The sequence below is a fragment of the Dreissena polymorpha genome, chromosome 6, assembly GCF_020536995.1.
Source record: "Dreissena polymorpha isolate Duluth1 chromosome 6, UMN_Dpol_1.0, whole genome shotgun sequence".
Taxonomy (NCBI): Eukaryota; Metazoa; Mollusca; class Bivalvia; order Myida; family Dreissenidae; genus Dreissena; species Dreissena polymorpha.
Genome location: NC_068360.1, coordinates 8,274,130 through 8,289,266, shown reverse-complemented (window position 1 = coordinate 8,289,266; position 15,137 = coordinate 8,274,130). Strand labels below are relative to the sequence as shown.

Sequence of the window (15,137 nt, the reverse complement as noted above, 5' to 3'; positions counted from 1 at the left end):
GTTTGTTAAATTTTAAAAGAAGCACATTCAATTGATATTAAAAAGTAAGATGCACAACTTATGAAAAATCACTAGAAATGAAACATACTTCTTGTAAACAAATGCCTAAAAATCACACTAGTCAATAAATAGATAACAGAAATAGAAATAAATAACGAGTTTCGATGTACATGTTTTATATGTATAATTTAAAATGGAAATTCAGAACAAGTTACTCTACAGTACTCAAGTGCTTTGTGTTGGTGTTTGTGTGTTACGATATGGTAGAATGTAGCCTGTTAATTGAAAGGTAGTGTCACCCCTTTGCCCAGATATTTGCCGATCAAGGTGAGTACATAGGTAAAATCGCAAGTTTATTGCCTTGGAATTTGATGTATTTGATTTAAGTCAAATGAAATTACAGTGGAATTTAAGCGTTTAATGTTCGTTTTTAAGACGTCAGAGACGTTCAAATGCGAATATTTACTAAACGTTACCGTTTATTCGGACGTCTATGAATTCGGACGCATGTTTTTTTTAAAGCTTTTTTATTTTAGCATCTGAAAGACCGACGTGTTAAAACGGCACTGAATTGGAGGGATGACACTATTTTACAATGCTTTAATAAAGCACCAGCTTGCATATTAAACCTCAGACTGTACATAGTTTTATTTTCACACAACTTGTGCCTGGATTGGACTAGTTCTTCTTGGATTGGATATTATTTTTATTTTGCAGAGTCACCATGCCTATAGGAGGTAACATGATGCAGAGCTACATGGAGCAGCAGCTTGGCAGTCTCCATGATGCCAGCGCGCCCTCGGTGACCAGCTACAAGGACAAGGTGTTCTCCTTCCTCATCGGCACATTCGTCATCAGCATCCTACCTTATCTACATATTGGTAATTAACCCTTCACCACTTAGAGTCTCATATTGAAGCTATCAAATGAAATTAAATATCTTTCTTTCTTGATTCAATTTTGTATATCTTCATTTCCAACCCTAAGATACTGATGCACAGCCAACAGCATAACACATTAACAGATTGCTACCCAGTGGGCATCAAACATTTTACGACTGTTTCTAAAACGTAATATTTAGGACGCAACGTCAGCAACCATTACCAAACATTGCCACAATGTTGCATACAAAACAATACAAGGTCGTTTTATCATAACGTTGGAAGGATGTTGCATTCTGATCCCTTCATTAGTAACCTCTTCCGAACGTTTCTGCAATGTTGCATGCGAAACGTCGGTCGAACGTTTGAGAAGGATGTTGCAACAATGTTGCTTCTAGGTAATTGTGCACTCTTTTAGTGTCTGTAGTTTTTCTGCAGTTTTCTCCCTTGAATTCAGTATCGCCCCTAGTTTTTTCCCTTGAATTCAGTATTGCCGCTAGGTGGAATGCATACTTTCTTATTTTTTTCATATAATTATTTTTCTTCAAGAAATGAGTGGTAAGTTTACAGCACTTTATAATAACACAGTTCCTGCATTGCATGAATGAAAATATGATCGCTTGTAAATTTTAGAAATTGAATTTTTAAATTTTTCAGATCAGTTCCTTAAACCTAAAGATGCTTAAGATGAAGTTTTACTCAAAATCCCTGGATAAAATATATTGTTTAAGTTGTGCTATGAGTTAAAATGGTAGAATCTAGTTTCAAAGTTTCAACCAAAAATAAATAGTAAACAAAATTTGCTGAATCTTTCAAATGTCGCGGTGGTGTAGTGGATGCGGTGTCCTTCCAGCGAACGTGAGTTGGTGGGTTTGATTCTTACTCGGTAGCGTTCTTATAATCTCCATAGATATCAAGTACTGGTTCTTTGCAGGAAACAGACTCGACAGTGTCCATATGGTAATACTGGAAAGAAGAAAAAAAAGAAAAAGTTTTTTATCTTTTTATAATTTTATAATTTATTTTTAAAAAATTATATATTTTTATATACTGCGTTTGAATGATACCTTTATACAACTTTGCAGCAGCGTTTGGAAAAAAACGTCAGGAAAACTTTCATATACTATTACACTATTGTGACAACTAAACTGCAACGTTTGAATGCAGCCTTAATACAACGTTGCAGCAACTTTGGGTGCCCACTGGGTAGTTGTTTGCAGGCTGTTCTGGTTTTATGCTGGTTGCATATAGTGATTTTAACTTTGCTTCTGATAGCAAGCTTAAAGAAAGACTAGGTTGAGCTTTTTGTGTCAAGGCAGGGCTCAACATTAACCTAAAAACCAACTTGCCCAACCGGGCAAGTACTTAGAAAATCTACTTGACCTCAAAATGTAAATCCATTTGCCAAAACATGAAATATCACATTAACTGTAAACCTCATATTTTTATTTAATAATTTATTAATTGTGCATATTTAACAAAATGATTACAGCAATAAAAATCTTATTAAAGTCTTACATAAATGCTCTTTGTTCTTTTTTGCACTTGCCCGGAAGGACAACTAGATTATAAAATAACTTGCCCGGACCTAACTTTTACTTGCCAGGGGCAATAGGACAACTGTTAATGTTGAGCCCTGCAAGGTCAAGATCACTGTTATTAAAAAAATATAAAAAATGTTTCTGTTAAATAACTTCTGTATAGATGGTAGTATTGCATTCAAATTGTGTGTTTAAGAAGCTTACATGAAGGCCTTATCAATATTTAATTTGGGGTTAATGTAAGGTCAATGTCAAGGTCACTGTTGGTAAAAATAGAAAAACAGTTTCAGCTCAATAACTTTAGGAGGTGTTTCATGGAAATTGTTTTAAGCTTACCTAAGCATATTTAGGAAATGCATATATCTACATGATTGTACAGTTGTCACCTTCAAATAATGCTTGCATATGTTTTCATAAATATTACTTCATTAACATCACATGTTCATCAACTGGCACTTTCCAGGTGTATTCCATTTGTGGATGTGGGTTCCAGACAAGCCTGTCATCACAAGAAACAACTGCACGTGCTCCTGCTTCGATACCGTAATGAGAGGTAGACTGTCAAGCGGAATCTTGAACCTGGACTATGAAAGTTCTACATCTTGAAACCTATTCCTAACTTTGAATAGTGACCAAACAAAATCTGTTATGAGACATAGACCAAAAAGTGAAGTAATGCTGGTCCCATGACTATGAAATTGTCTTATCTAAAAACCTAATCCTATCTTATAATATTCACCAATCAGAATGCTAGAAACAATTGTGTATTTGGGTTGGGTTGTACCGTTTAGATTAAATGTAAGGTTTTAGCTTATGAGTGTAATTAGTTGAGGGGGACAGTGGTTATTGAACCTTTAGGCAGAGATCCAGAAATGAAATAATTGGATGCTTATTCTTGCACCTTTTAACAGTATCTTACAAAATCAAATAGTATGTTAAGTTGAAAATATGTTATAGTCTTTTAATAAGGGAGATAACGCTTTTGATGTAAATGTTAGCACACACATAAAAAGCACATTTTCTTTTCTTTTTTTTTTAATTCCTTTTTTTTATATTTTCTAAAACATATATTCATGTACAGTGAGAGTAATATGGATTCATCTCATTGGTATATTTTATTGATATAAAAATGATCATTACACGCCTGTAATTTTGCTCTCCAGTATTAAAAATCGCAGTGGTTGGTTCACTTTTTTCTAAACCTCGGCAACCTGATATTTCTTCCCCACTCCTGGCGCATGTGATTTTGGTTTGTGGTCACTAGACAGGTGAGGTTTCTTTCAGGTACTCCGGTTTTGCCTTCACATAAAAAGACCACGTCAAAAAAGACAATCCTACAGTAAAAGGCAAATGATTCAAAACTTAAATCATTAAAAATTTGTCCCAACATCTGTGGGCGTTGTCATTTAATTTAAGGTAAGAGCGCTGAAAGAGACCCCTCGTCCTCACATAATGCAGTTGTAGGTATGGGAGAACATCATACATTTCGAAATCAACACACACACACACCTACCATTTTCAGGAGAATATGAACAACCAGGCACTACTGGATACAAGCATGTGTACTTCAACGCCACCTGGCAGACGTTCCGTATATGGATCTTCACCATTGTCTTCGTTCTACTGGCGTATGAGAGCATCAAGTACCTGATACCATTGGTGCGGCGGAGAAAGTTGAGGGCATCCATGTTTGCACTGTATATTGTTAACATGTAAGTGTTTTTCTTTGCATAAATGGGTTTTCCTGATTACTTAACCGAAATTATTCCAATTAACATTTATTAGTTTAAACCTATTTATTTTAGCTCGATTGCGTCGAAAGCCTTAGGCTTATATAAACGCTCTCGAGTCAGTTTCCTGGGCCTAGAACCAGTACTTGGTGTCTTTGGGGGAGATCTAAAGAACGCTCCCACGGTGGGGATCGAACCCGTGACCTCCCGGTCGCAAGGCGGACACCATATCCATTACACCAGGGCGACCTTAACATTTATTAATGTTTCTGTTATGAAATAACATTAGATTGTCTTTAAATTCTATTGAAAATATAATCATATGAATTACAATTTAAAATTATTGTAGAAGTACCAACCAACAGTTCTAAAAGTGAAATATATTTCTTACATACTTAAAGATAATCACAACTTCTCCTTAGTTCTAGAACACAAGGCTAGTTTTTAATTTCTAATGACATGCAATACGTTTTTGTATAAGGTCACTACAATGTTCTCCTTGCAGCTATCCACGAAGTTACTCTCAATTCAATCCACTATTTTTAGCTCGGCGTTTTCAGAAAAAAAACGAGGTTTTGTCATAGCCAGCTCGCCGTCCGACGCCCGCGTCGTGCTAAAACCTTAACATTTTGTTGAGGTTTTGAACATTGGCTCTAAAATAAAAAAAATTGCTTCAACCTACAAATTTGAAACTTCATATGTACATGCACCTTGATGAGTTCTACATGCCACACCCATTTTTGGGTCACTAGGTCAAAGGTCTAGGTCACTGTGACGTTTAAACAACACAAAAAATAATTAATTTAATGATGTGTAGTTTGGTGATAAAGACATAAACTGGAAGAAAAGTTCATTTAAATTTATACTGCTATTTAACACAACACTTTCAAATCCACAAAATATTCTTATCAACAAGACACCTACGGTAACCTTCAAGCTCATCCTTCTGAATCTAGCCAAACTCTAACCCTCTTACCATTAAGCCTGCTTTATATAATCAAAACGCCATATGGCTGTCGGCTTTGTAACAACAGCACAAGATGTCGCTAAGATGATTTGAAGGTTTTTTTTTTTGTATGGAGCAAATGCAGATACCCAAAAATAAAAACTTTCAATTATATAAATTTGGATATTTATGTATCAACTCGTGCAAAACCACCTTTCACATTATGATACAATAAACAATTAACAGGCTCTTTAATTTGTTCATTATTTATCATGGATATCAATACGTCTGATGCAATTAAATCATAGCCAAAACGCAAACAATAATGCTGTTGCAACCTAAAAAATCTCAACAACAATGTTTTAATAATTCATGATATAAAACTTAATGTATTAGATAATTACTGAATTATTTTTATGCCCCCCTTCGAAGAAGAGGGGGTATATTGCTTTGCTCATGTCGGTCGGTCTGTCGGTCCGTCCACCAGGTGGTTTCCGGATGATAACTCAAGAACGCTTGGGCCTAGAATCATGAAACTTCATAGGTACATTGGTCATGACTCGCAGATGACCCCTATTGATTTTGAGGTCACTAGGTCAAAGGTCAAGGTCACAGTGACCCGAAATAGTAAAATGGTTTCCGGATGATAACTCAAGAACGCTTAGGCCTAGGATCATGAAACTTGATAGGTAGATTGATCATGACTAGCAGATGACCCCTATTGATTTTCAGGTCACTAGGTCAAAAGTCAAGGTCACAGTGACCCAAAATAGTAAAATGGTTTCCGGATGATAACTCAAGAACGCTTATGCCTAGGATCATGAAACTTGATAGGTAGATTGATCATGACTCGCAGATGACCCCTATTGATTTTCAGGTCACTAGGTCAAAGGTCAAGGTCACAGTGACATGAAATAGTAAAATGGCTTCCGGATGATAACTCAAGAATGCTTATGCCTAGGATCATGAAACTTCGTAGCTAGATTGATAATGGCTGGCAGATGACCCCTATTGATTTTCAGGTCACTAGGTCAAAGGTCAAGGTCACGGTGACCCGAAATAGTAAAATGGTTTCCGGATGATAACTCAAGAACGCTTAGGCCTAGGATCATGACACTTCATAGGTACATTGATCATGACTTGCAGATGACCCCTATTGATTTTCAGGTCACAAGGTCAAAGGTCAAGGTCACGATGACCCGAACTAGTAAAATGATTTCCGGATGATAACTCAAGAACGCTTATGCCTAGGATCATGAAACTTGATAGGTAGATTGATCATGACTCACAGTTGACCCCTATTGATTTTCAGGTCACTATATCAAAGGTCAAGGTCACGGTGACCTGAAATAGTAAAATGGTTTCCAGATAATAACTCAAGAACGCTAATGGCTACGATCATAAAACTTCATAGGTACATTGATCATGACTCGCAGATGACCCCTATTGATTTTGAGGTCACAAGGTCAAAGGTCAAGGTCATGGTGAGCCAAAATAGTAAAATGGTTTCGGGATGATAACTCAAGAACGCTTATGCCTAGGATCATGAAACTAAATAGGTACATTGATCATGACTCGCAGATGACCCCTATCCATTTTGAGGTCAAAGGTCATGTTCACGGTGACCCGAAATAGTAAAATGGTTTCTGGATGATAACTGTAGAACGCTTATTCCTAGGATCATGAAACTTGATAGGTAGATTGATCATGACTCGCAGATGACCCCTATTGATTTTGAGGTCACTAGGTCAAAGATCAAGGTCACAGTGACCCAAAATAGTAAAATGGTTTCTGGATGATAACTCAAGAACGCTTATGGCTAGGATCATGAAACTTCATAGGTACATTGATCATGATTGGCAGATGACCCCTATAGATTTTCAAGTGTCCAGGTCAAAGGTCAAGGTCACAGTGACAAAAAACATATTCACACAATGGCTGTCACTACAACGGAGAGCCCATATGATGAGCATGCATGTTTTACAAACAGCCCTTGTTGTTTTTGAAACTTCGATCGGGCATAACTTATGATTATGATAAGCGTTGTGTAAAATAAATGCATAATTGTGCCCGTTAATAGCAATATCACCATGAACATTTTAAGCTCGATTATTATATATAAAATATATATAGTGGAGCTATCCTACTCACCCCGGTGTCGGCGATAGCGTCTGCGTTAGCGTGCAAATCTTAAAGTTTTCGTACTACCCCAAATATTTTCTTTTTCCCTTGACATATTTCTTTAATATTTTGCATACTTGTTTACCAACATGACCTCAACCTATAAACAAGAGCAGACAACTCTATCAAGCATTTTGTCATAATTATGGCCCCTTTTCCACTTAGAATATGCAGCAAATGTTAAAGTTTGCGTACTACCCCAACTATTTTCTTTGTCTCTTGACATATTGCTTTCATATTTTGCATACTTGTTTACCAACATTACTCCAACCTATAAATAAGAGCAGCCAACTCTATCAAGCATTTTGTCATAATTATGGCCCCTTTTCCACTTAGAATATGCAGCAAATGTTAAAGTTTTTGTACTACCCCATTTATTTTCATTGTCCCTTGACATATTGCTTCATATTTTGCATACTTGTTTACCAACATTACTCCAACCTATAAACAAGAGCAGACAACTCTATCAAGCATTTTGTCATAATTATGGCCCCTTTTACACTTAGAATATGCAGCAAATGTTAAAGTTTGCGTACTACCCCAACTATTGTCAATGTCCCTTTACATATTGCTTTCATATTTTGCATACTTGTTAACCATCATGACCCCAACCTATAAACAAGAGCAGACAACTCTATCAAGCATTTTTTAGCTTGACTATTATTTATGAAATATATATAGTGGAGCTATCCTACTCACCCCGGCGTCAGTGTTTCTGTTAGCGTTAGTGTTAGTGTTAGCGTGCAAATGTTAAAGTTTTCGTACTACCCCAATTATTTTCATTGTCCCTTGACATATTTCTTTCATATTTTGCATACTTGTATACCAACATGACCCCAACCTATAAACAAGAGCAGACAACTCTATCAAGCATATTGTCATAATTATGGCCCCTTTTCCACTTAGCATATGCAGCAAGTGTTAAAGTTTGCGTACTTCCCCAAATATTTTCATTGTCCCTTGACATACTGCTTTCATATTTTGCATACTTGTTTACCATCATGACCCCAACCTATAAACAAGAGCAGACAACTGTATCAAGCATTTCGACAGAATTATTGTCCCTTTTATACTTAGAATATGCATATTATTGATAAATCTATGTTATTGTTTGCGTACTACCCCAAATATTTCCTATATCCTTTGACATATTGCCTTTATATTTTGGATACTTGTTTACCAACATGACCCCAACCTATAAACAAGAGCAGACCACTGTATCAAGCATTTTGACATAATTATGGCCCCTTTTACACTTAGATAATTGAACATATTGCTTAAATTGCCATAACTTCTTTATTTATGATCACATTTTATTATTACTTTGACAAAACAACACTTACCTGAATACCACAATGGATTCCACCCAAACAATACCCCACGCCCCTACCCAGAATCCCAACCTACCCCCCCCCCCCCAAAAAAAGATTTTTTTTTAAACATCATGTAATAAATTACCACACCCCACATTATACCCCCCTCTCATCCCCCTACTCCCCCAACCTCCCCCCCCCCCCCAATTATTTTTTTTTAAACATCATCTTATTAATTACCACACCCCACATTATACCCCCTTCTCACCCCCCTTACCCCCCCTACCCCTCCCCCCCCCTATTTTTTTTTTCCTTTTTTTATTGTTGAAAGATCGTCTAATAAATTATTGAATATGAACAATTTTCCCATGATGGCTTACGTTATACTGTCAAGCACTCGAATAGTCGAGCGCGCTGTCCTCTGACAGCTCTTGTTATAATGACATACTTAACCTGTTCATACTGTGAAACTTAAAACACTATCAATTACAATAAACAACATTAAGTTGCTGCTGTAATTCACTTCGATCATGGTCTAATGATGTCATAAAAGAGATGAGATGCATCTTTCGGTTGAATAAAGACGCACACAAGTGATCTTTATTCTGCTATTTAACACGACGTTTTCCTTGTCCACAAAATGTTCTTATCAACACGACACATAGGTTTACTTTCATATTCATAAAATATTTTAGTCAGTAAACAAAATATATTTGCTGGACTCCTATGTGTTACCATGTCTAAAAGAAATGAGTTTGATGTTTATCTCGCTGAATCTAGCCGAAACCGCCTCAAATAAATTTAGGCTGCTTTATGTAATGAAAATGCCAAACAGTTGTCGGACTATTTTGTGAAGACAACACATATTGTCGCAAAGGTGCGTTGAGATGTTGAATGATTTACTTGGGTGGTTTTATAATTAAAACAAAATACCATGACATAAACATATCCATTATAAAACATTTGAATGATAGCAATTCGGATGCTTATGTATTTACATCAACTTAATTATGTACAGGCTACATGTATGTCACTGATATGATTGAATCAACTGATGCAATCATGTTTACGTTCTTTATTAAAGTTGAGACCATAATATGTACCATTTATTACTGCATTTGTGTTTTTTTCAATATATGTTTTTTCAAAGCCGAAATGCATACAAGAATGCCTTTGTAAGCTGACAATATTTTGTATCAATGTTAAGTTAAAACGTCAAATTAATATATGTGTGGACAAAAAATCATACACACAAATAAAGGCAAACTTATCTGAGACAAATTAAAAAGCAGAAATATACTTCTTACTACTTGTCAAATATTCACAATTTATTTGAACTATTTCACATGGTCTGTGCTCTGCAGCTATCCGCATTACTATTTGTGTATTTAAACTACGTCACATGGTCTGTGTACTCCAGTAACAGCATTACTACTCATGTATTTAGACAATGTCTCATTGTCTGTGTACTCCAGCTACCATATTTACTACTCATGTATTTAAACAATGCCACATGGTCTGTCTCCAGCTACCCGCACTACTACTCATGGTGGAGCTACTTCAGCTACTACAACGAGGATTTCTACACTTACTTCAAGCACCACCTCTGGTTCACCATCACAGAAATGATCACCACTTGTCTCGTTCTCAACCTCTCGGACATCCGTAATGAAATTATCTCTTGGAAGATCCTTGCCATAACCAGTATCAACGTCATGCACATCCTTGTTGGGGGCATGGACCAGTTTATTGCTGATGTCATTTATGGACAGGGCAGAAACTTCCACAAGGCCAGAAATATTGGTGAGTTCAAAGACAGACCATGTGTACAAAATTTTCACCGTTGGATAACTTAAACCATGGTCAAATTTTGGAGACTTACACTCATTTTGTACCTAATAAAAATTCTCTGTAATAGCTTAATTCGTAATATCTAGGAAATACTTTGTGCAAATTTTTGAGAGGTTTAATTCTGAGAGGATAATAAAATCTACATGTGTAAGAACATAAACCATAGTTAACCATTTTAAACAAATTGCTTGTGTTTTGAAGAGAGGTCAGAGGTTTAACCCCTTGGCTCTGGTCATAAGCACAGCGAAGTTGATGGGTCCTGTATGTTCCTGTCTGGTTGGGGTGGGTGGGTTGCTTGTAACAGAAGATTATGCTTAATAACTTGAGAACACATTGCACTTTTAAAAGCTAACATCATGCATGATTACCATATATTTAGAACCTGCTTTGTTGAAGTTTTTTTATTGCCCGAGTATAAATAAGGTTACAAATACTTTTTAGAAAGACAGTTTCCACTCCTTGATTCAATTACTAGTTGAGATGTTTAAATAAAACGTTATATGTTTCATGTTGGTTTGATGGGGTAAAGAGAACAACTCTATATCAATTAAAACGAAATTCAATTTCTGCCCATTAGCTTACATAATTAAGAACAAAAATGTTGTTGTGACATAATCATTAAGTTTTTTTTAACATAATCATTAAGTTTTTTTTAATTCTCCAGGACTGATGATTCCAGACTGTCTACATGTCATCATTCCCCTCTGGGAGCTGTACAGATTCGCCAAGCGTAAGGAACTCAAAATTAACGAGATCTGCTACAAAGAGGAAATATTCCTTTGCATATTGTTCATCTCGATGGGAACTCTAGTGGGTCGGCTCATGTAGGGCCGTGGTTTTTGTATATTTAAAGCATTAAAAAACATGTTGAAATTCTCAGATTGCTTCATGTTCCATATTCATATTGTGCATCTCCATGGGAACCAAAGTGGGTCGGCTCATATAGCCAGTGGCTGTTGTATGTTTACTGCATTTAAAAACCTAACACAAAATCTCAGATTGCTTCATGTTCTGATTTAGCCTGCTAGAGTTTAAAGCTGCTTTTGTTATTCCAAAGACCTTGTCTTCCAAAAATAATTCTATGGATGCTTAAAAAGCTTCAGTTGTTGTTTAATAAAACTACGTTTGTTACTGTGACAACTATTTTGTTTGTACTAAATATGTTCAGTTGTGTTTGTGAATGCACTTGGTGAGGTTGAAATATTATCTTTATAAACACTAGTGTGTTTCTGTGCTTTACTCAAGAAACCTCACATGCTATCACGTATATAGAACTACGCAGTTCATTCTTGCCATTTTTTTATTTTATTCAACCTATTTCAATGCAATTTTCTGTATTTTGGTCACTAAGATGTTCCACAGATTTAGTTACTCTAAATCTATTATGCTAATGACCGCATGAAGGCATATACCAATAGTGATTTCTTCAACTTTTCTTGCGTCTGTCCGTACGAGATTAACGCAAAATCACATGTTTCGTTTGACATCTTTAATGTTTCTAAAAAAGGTTTGATTCTTGCACAGTTGATGTCTTTGAATATAACAGCATGACCAAAACGACCTTAGTTTGACATTAACAATGACCTGCGTTTTTACTAAAACTTATTCAGAAAGTTCAACGTCTTGGTTAATTTCAAATGACGTGTTTTGTCTACCATCAACACATCTTGTCACAAAGTTTCGATACTTGCATGAATATTATCTATCAAAACTCTCAACACACCCACATAACATAACCTTATCACCGGATTATGACATTGACATCGACCTATTTTTTTACTTTGATTTATTTAAACGAGGCCAATAAATAAAAACTGTCCAGTTTTCCACGGGCCATTTGGGTTTAGAGAACTAAACATCTTTTTCTCAGTGGTTTGTGTAATTGAACAAAAATGTTATTTGTGTATTTAACTGTCATCTTTTACATATTGAAATAAAGTGCAGTTGCACACTTCTATTTCAAACATCATTATTACAATAATGGCTATTTTGAACATTTCCCAGGGGTCTCTTTCTTTTTTTCCTTATTTATTTTACTAAAATATGAATAGTTAATTCGAACTTCCTGCTTCAAAATTACATCTATTACTAACTGAAATTGCGTTGCCAACTGTGTGTTTTGCTAGACTTTTTAATGAAATACAAGCTAATGGCACTGGCATTTGCATCATTCAGCGTCTGAGAGGTGTAAAAAAAATTTTGAAAGCCAGTATCGTAGGAATGGCCTGAGTTATTTCATTCTAACTTAAAACACATATTCCCAGTATTAAAATGACCCCAATTTTGGTTAATCCTGTTTGAAATTATGACAAAATTATTGACCATTTTACACTTAAAAATTTATATATGCAATAGAAAAAGCAGGTTTAAGTTTTATGGTAAGCAAGTTCCAAATGAATGGCTTGAGAGATTACATCCAGTCTTAAAACAAAAATCTTTATACTACAATGAACTGATAGAACTAGAGTTTGGTTAATCTAGTTAAAAATTTGTCAAAATTAAGGGCTGTTTTATATTTTTAAATATACACAAATGAGCCAGGTTCAAGTTTTTTGAAAGCTAGTTTCTCCCAAAATGGCTTGTACAGGAAAATCCAAATAACCAAAGGTTTTATTTGGGTTTTGAAATTCCTACAGTAGTATTTTTAATTGATTAACACATTTTAGCTTATGTGTTATTTTATAGCATACTAACTGCTAACTGTTAAATGAATAAGTACAAAATAAACATCACCATTTTAGATTTTCCAAATTAGAACTATTTTGATGGCCTAAAGAAATGAAATAGCGTTGTAAAACTTACTGTATTAGTTTTTCGTATAATTAATGTTTAAAATTAATTTTTCTTAAAATATTTTTAAAATTGAATGCTATATTCTTAAAAAACTCAAAGTCAACAAAAAGTTTACATATAAAATATTTTGTAAAATAAAGTTAACCCATTTAAAATCAGTGTTCTGTATAGCAAAATCCACAATTTCAATGCTAGATGTGGTCTGGTTTCATAGATTGTTTGATAGTTTGACTCGAATTTGAGTGTATTTTCAATTTTTTTAAGTGTAATAATTTGGTGCAATCCACAGTTTACATGTATGCTTGTATGGGGCTGAAAATATATGGGCCTTACTCTTTGATAATGGGGTTTAATGCATGTGCGTAAAGTGTAGTTCCAGATTGCAGTCTGCACAGGCTAATCAGGGGCAGAACTTTCTACTTTTATTGTATTTTTCAGTTAAAGGAAGACCCTTCTTGTTGAAAATCAATGTAAGGCGGAATGTGTCGTACCGATTAGCATTTGCGGACTGCACAGGCTAATCTGGGAGGACACTTTACGTACAGTATATAATTGTATTTTTAAAGTTAAGTTTTGTATTGTTTTGTTCACGCGTATAAATTTATAGAGTCAATGTAAATTTAATGTTATTGTATCTGAATTAAATCAGGTAATTTGTCCCCTACCTGTCTCACCAGAGGGGACTTATGGTTTGCGCTCTGTGCGTCTGTCTGTGAGTCTGTCTGTCACACTTGCCTGGATCCTGCGAAAACTTAAGAAGTTCTTCATATTTTTTAATGAAACTTAAAAAATGGATAGATGGCAATATGGACATTATGCACTTCATTTCATTTTGTTCCTACGTCAAAAATTCTGGTTGCTATGGCAACAACAAAAAATAATCTGACAATGGTGGAGCCGGTAGGGGAAATATATTGCTTGGCAATAGTTTTGTTTAACTTAATACAAATTTTGCGGCAGGCATTTATAACATTTTTTCTTACAAATGGACGTGTGAAATGCTTACTTGATAATGATTTTATTTTATATGGTCAATATGATCATGCCTACCGCAAGTAGTTTGTTAAGTATTTGAAAGTAGTGTCTATATTTGTATATAAACTATCAATAAATGTTATACACAATAAATATACTCCACCTTAAAATGTTCAGTAGTCCATATAACAAAATGCATTTATTATGCTCCCCAAAAATTTATTTTGGGGGGAGTATATAGTTGCCGCTTAGTCTGTCCGTCCTACCGTGTGTCCGTCCGTGCACAATTTTTGTCCGGGCTATTTCTCAGCAACTAATGACTGGAATTTAATGAAACTTTATGGGAAGCTTCACTAACAAGAGCAGATGTGCATATTATCAGCGGGTTCTGGTCGGATGATTTTTCACAGAGTTATGGCTCTTTGAAATTTTTCATTAACTGTACATATAGTGCAATTCTTGTCCGGGCTATTTCTCAGCAACTAATGACCGGAATTCAATGAAACTTTATGGGAAGCTTCACTACCAAGAGGAGATGTGCATATTATCAGCGGGATCTGGTTGGATGATTTTTCACAGAGTATTGGCCCTTTGAAATTTTCTGTAAAAAAATCATTGTCCTTCCAACTACTGTGCCCTCAAGACGTTTCCTTTTATCTGAATACATATTGCAATATTTGACAAAAAAAACCTTTGGGGAGCATCACCCGTCTCCGACGGTTTCTTGTGTGTATAGTTATCAATTATCTTATATTTGTACCAGTTTGTATCCGCAAATAAACATTTTCGGCCACATACTATCACCATGCATATGCTTTATTTACGGAAAAAGGTTGGGTTATGTCCGAGTCTGATGTAGGAATTGTATTTGTATTGGTGACAAAGCCACTGTGTCAATATTTGAGATCATACAATCAAACTTATTT

The 15,137-nt window shown here is 35.2% G+C and overlaps 1 protein-coding gene across 2 annotated transcripts; it reads left to right on the top strand.

Annotated features, from left to right (window-relative positions):
- The first annotated feature begins 220 nt into the window (after nt 1-220).
- On the top strand, nt 221-14,086 carry LOC127836242 (uncharacterized). 2 transcript variants are annotated; one of them, XM_052362730.1, is made up of 6 exons: nt 221-327; nt 718-881; nt 2,886-2,975; nt 3,945-4,134; nt 10,121-10,395; nt 11,108-14,086. In XM_052362730.1, the coding sequence occupies exons 2-6, from the start codon at nt 725-727 to the stop codon at nt 11,269-11,271; spliced, it is 876 nt and encodes a 291-aa protein (XP_052218690.1). In that variant the 5' UTR covers nt 221-327; nt 718-724; the 3' UTR covers nt 11,272-14,086. The 2 variants fall into 2 exon arrangements, with proteins under 2 accessions (XP_052218690.1, XP_052218689.1); XM_052362729.1 differs by having other exon boundaries at nt 295-339; nt 11,108-11,664.
- The last annotated feature ends 1,051 nt before the right edge of the window (nt 14,087-15,137 follow it).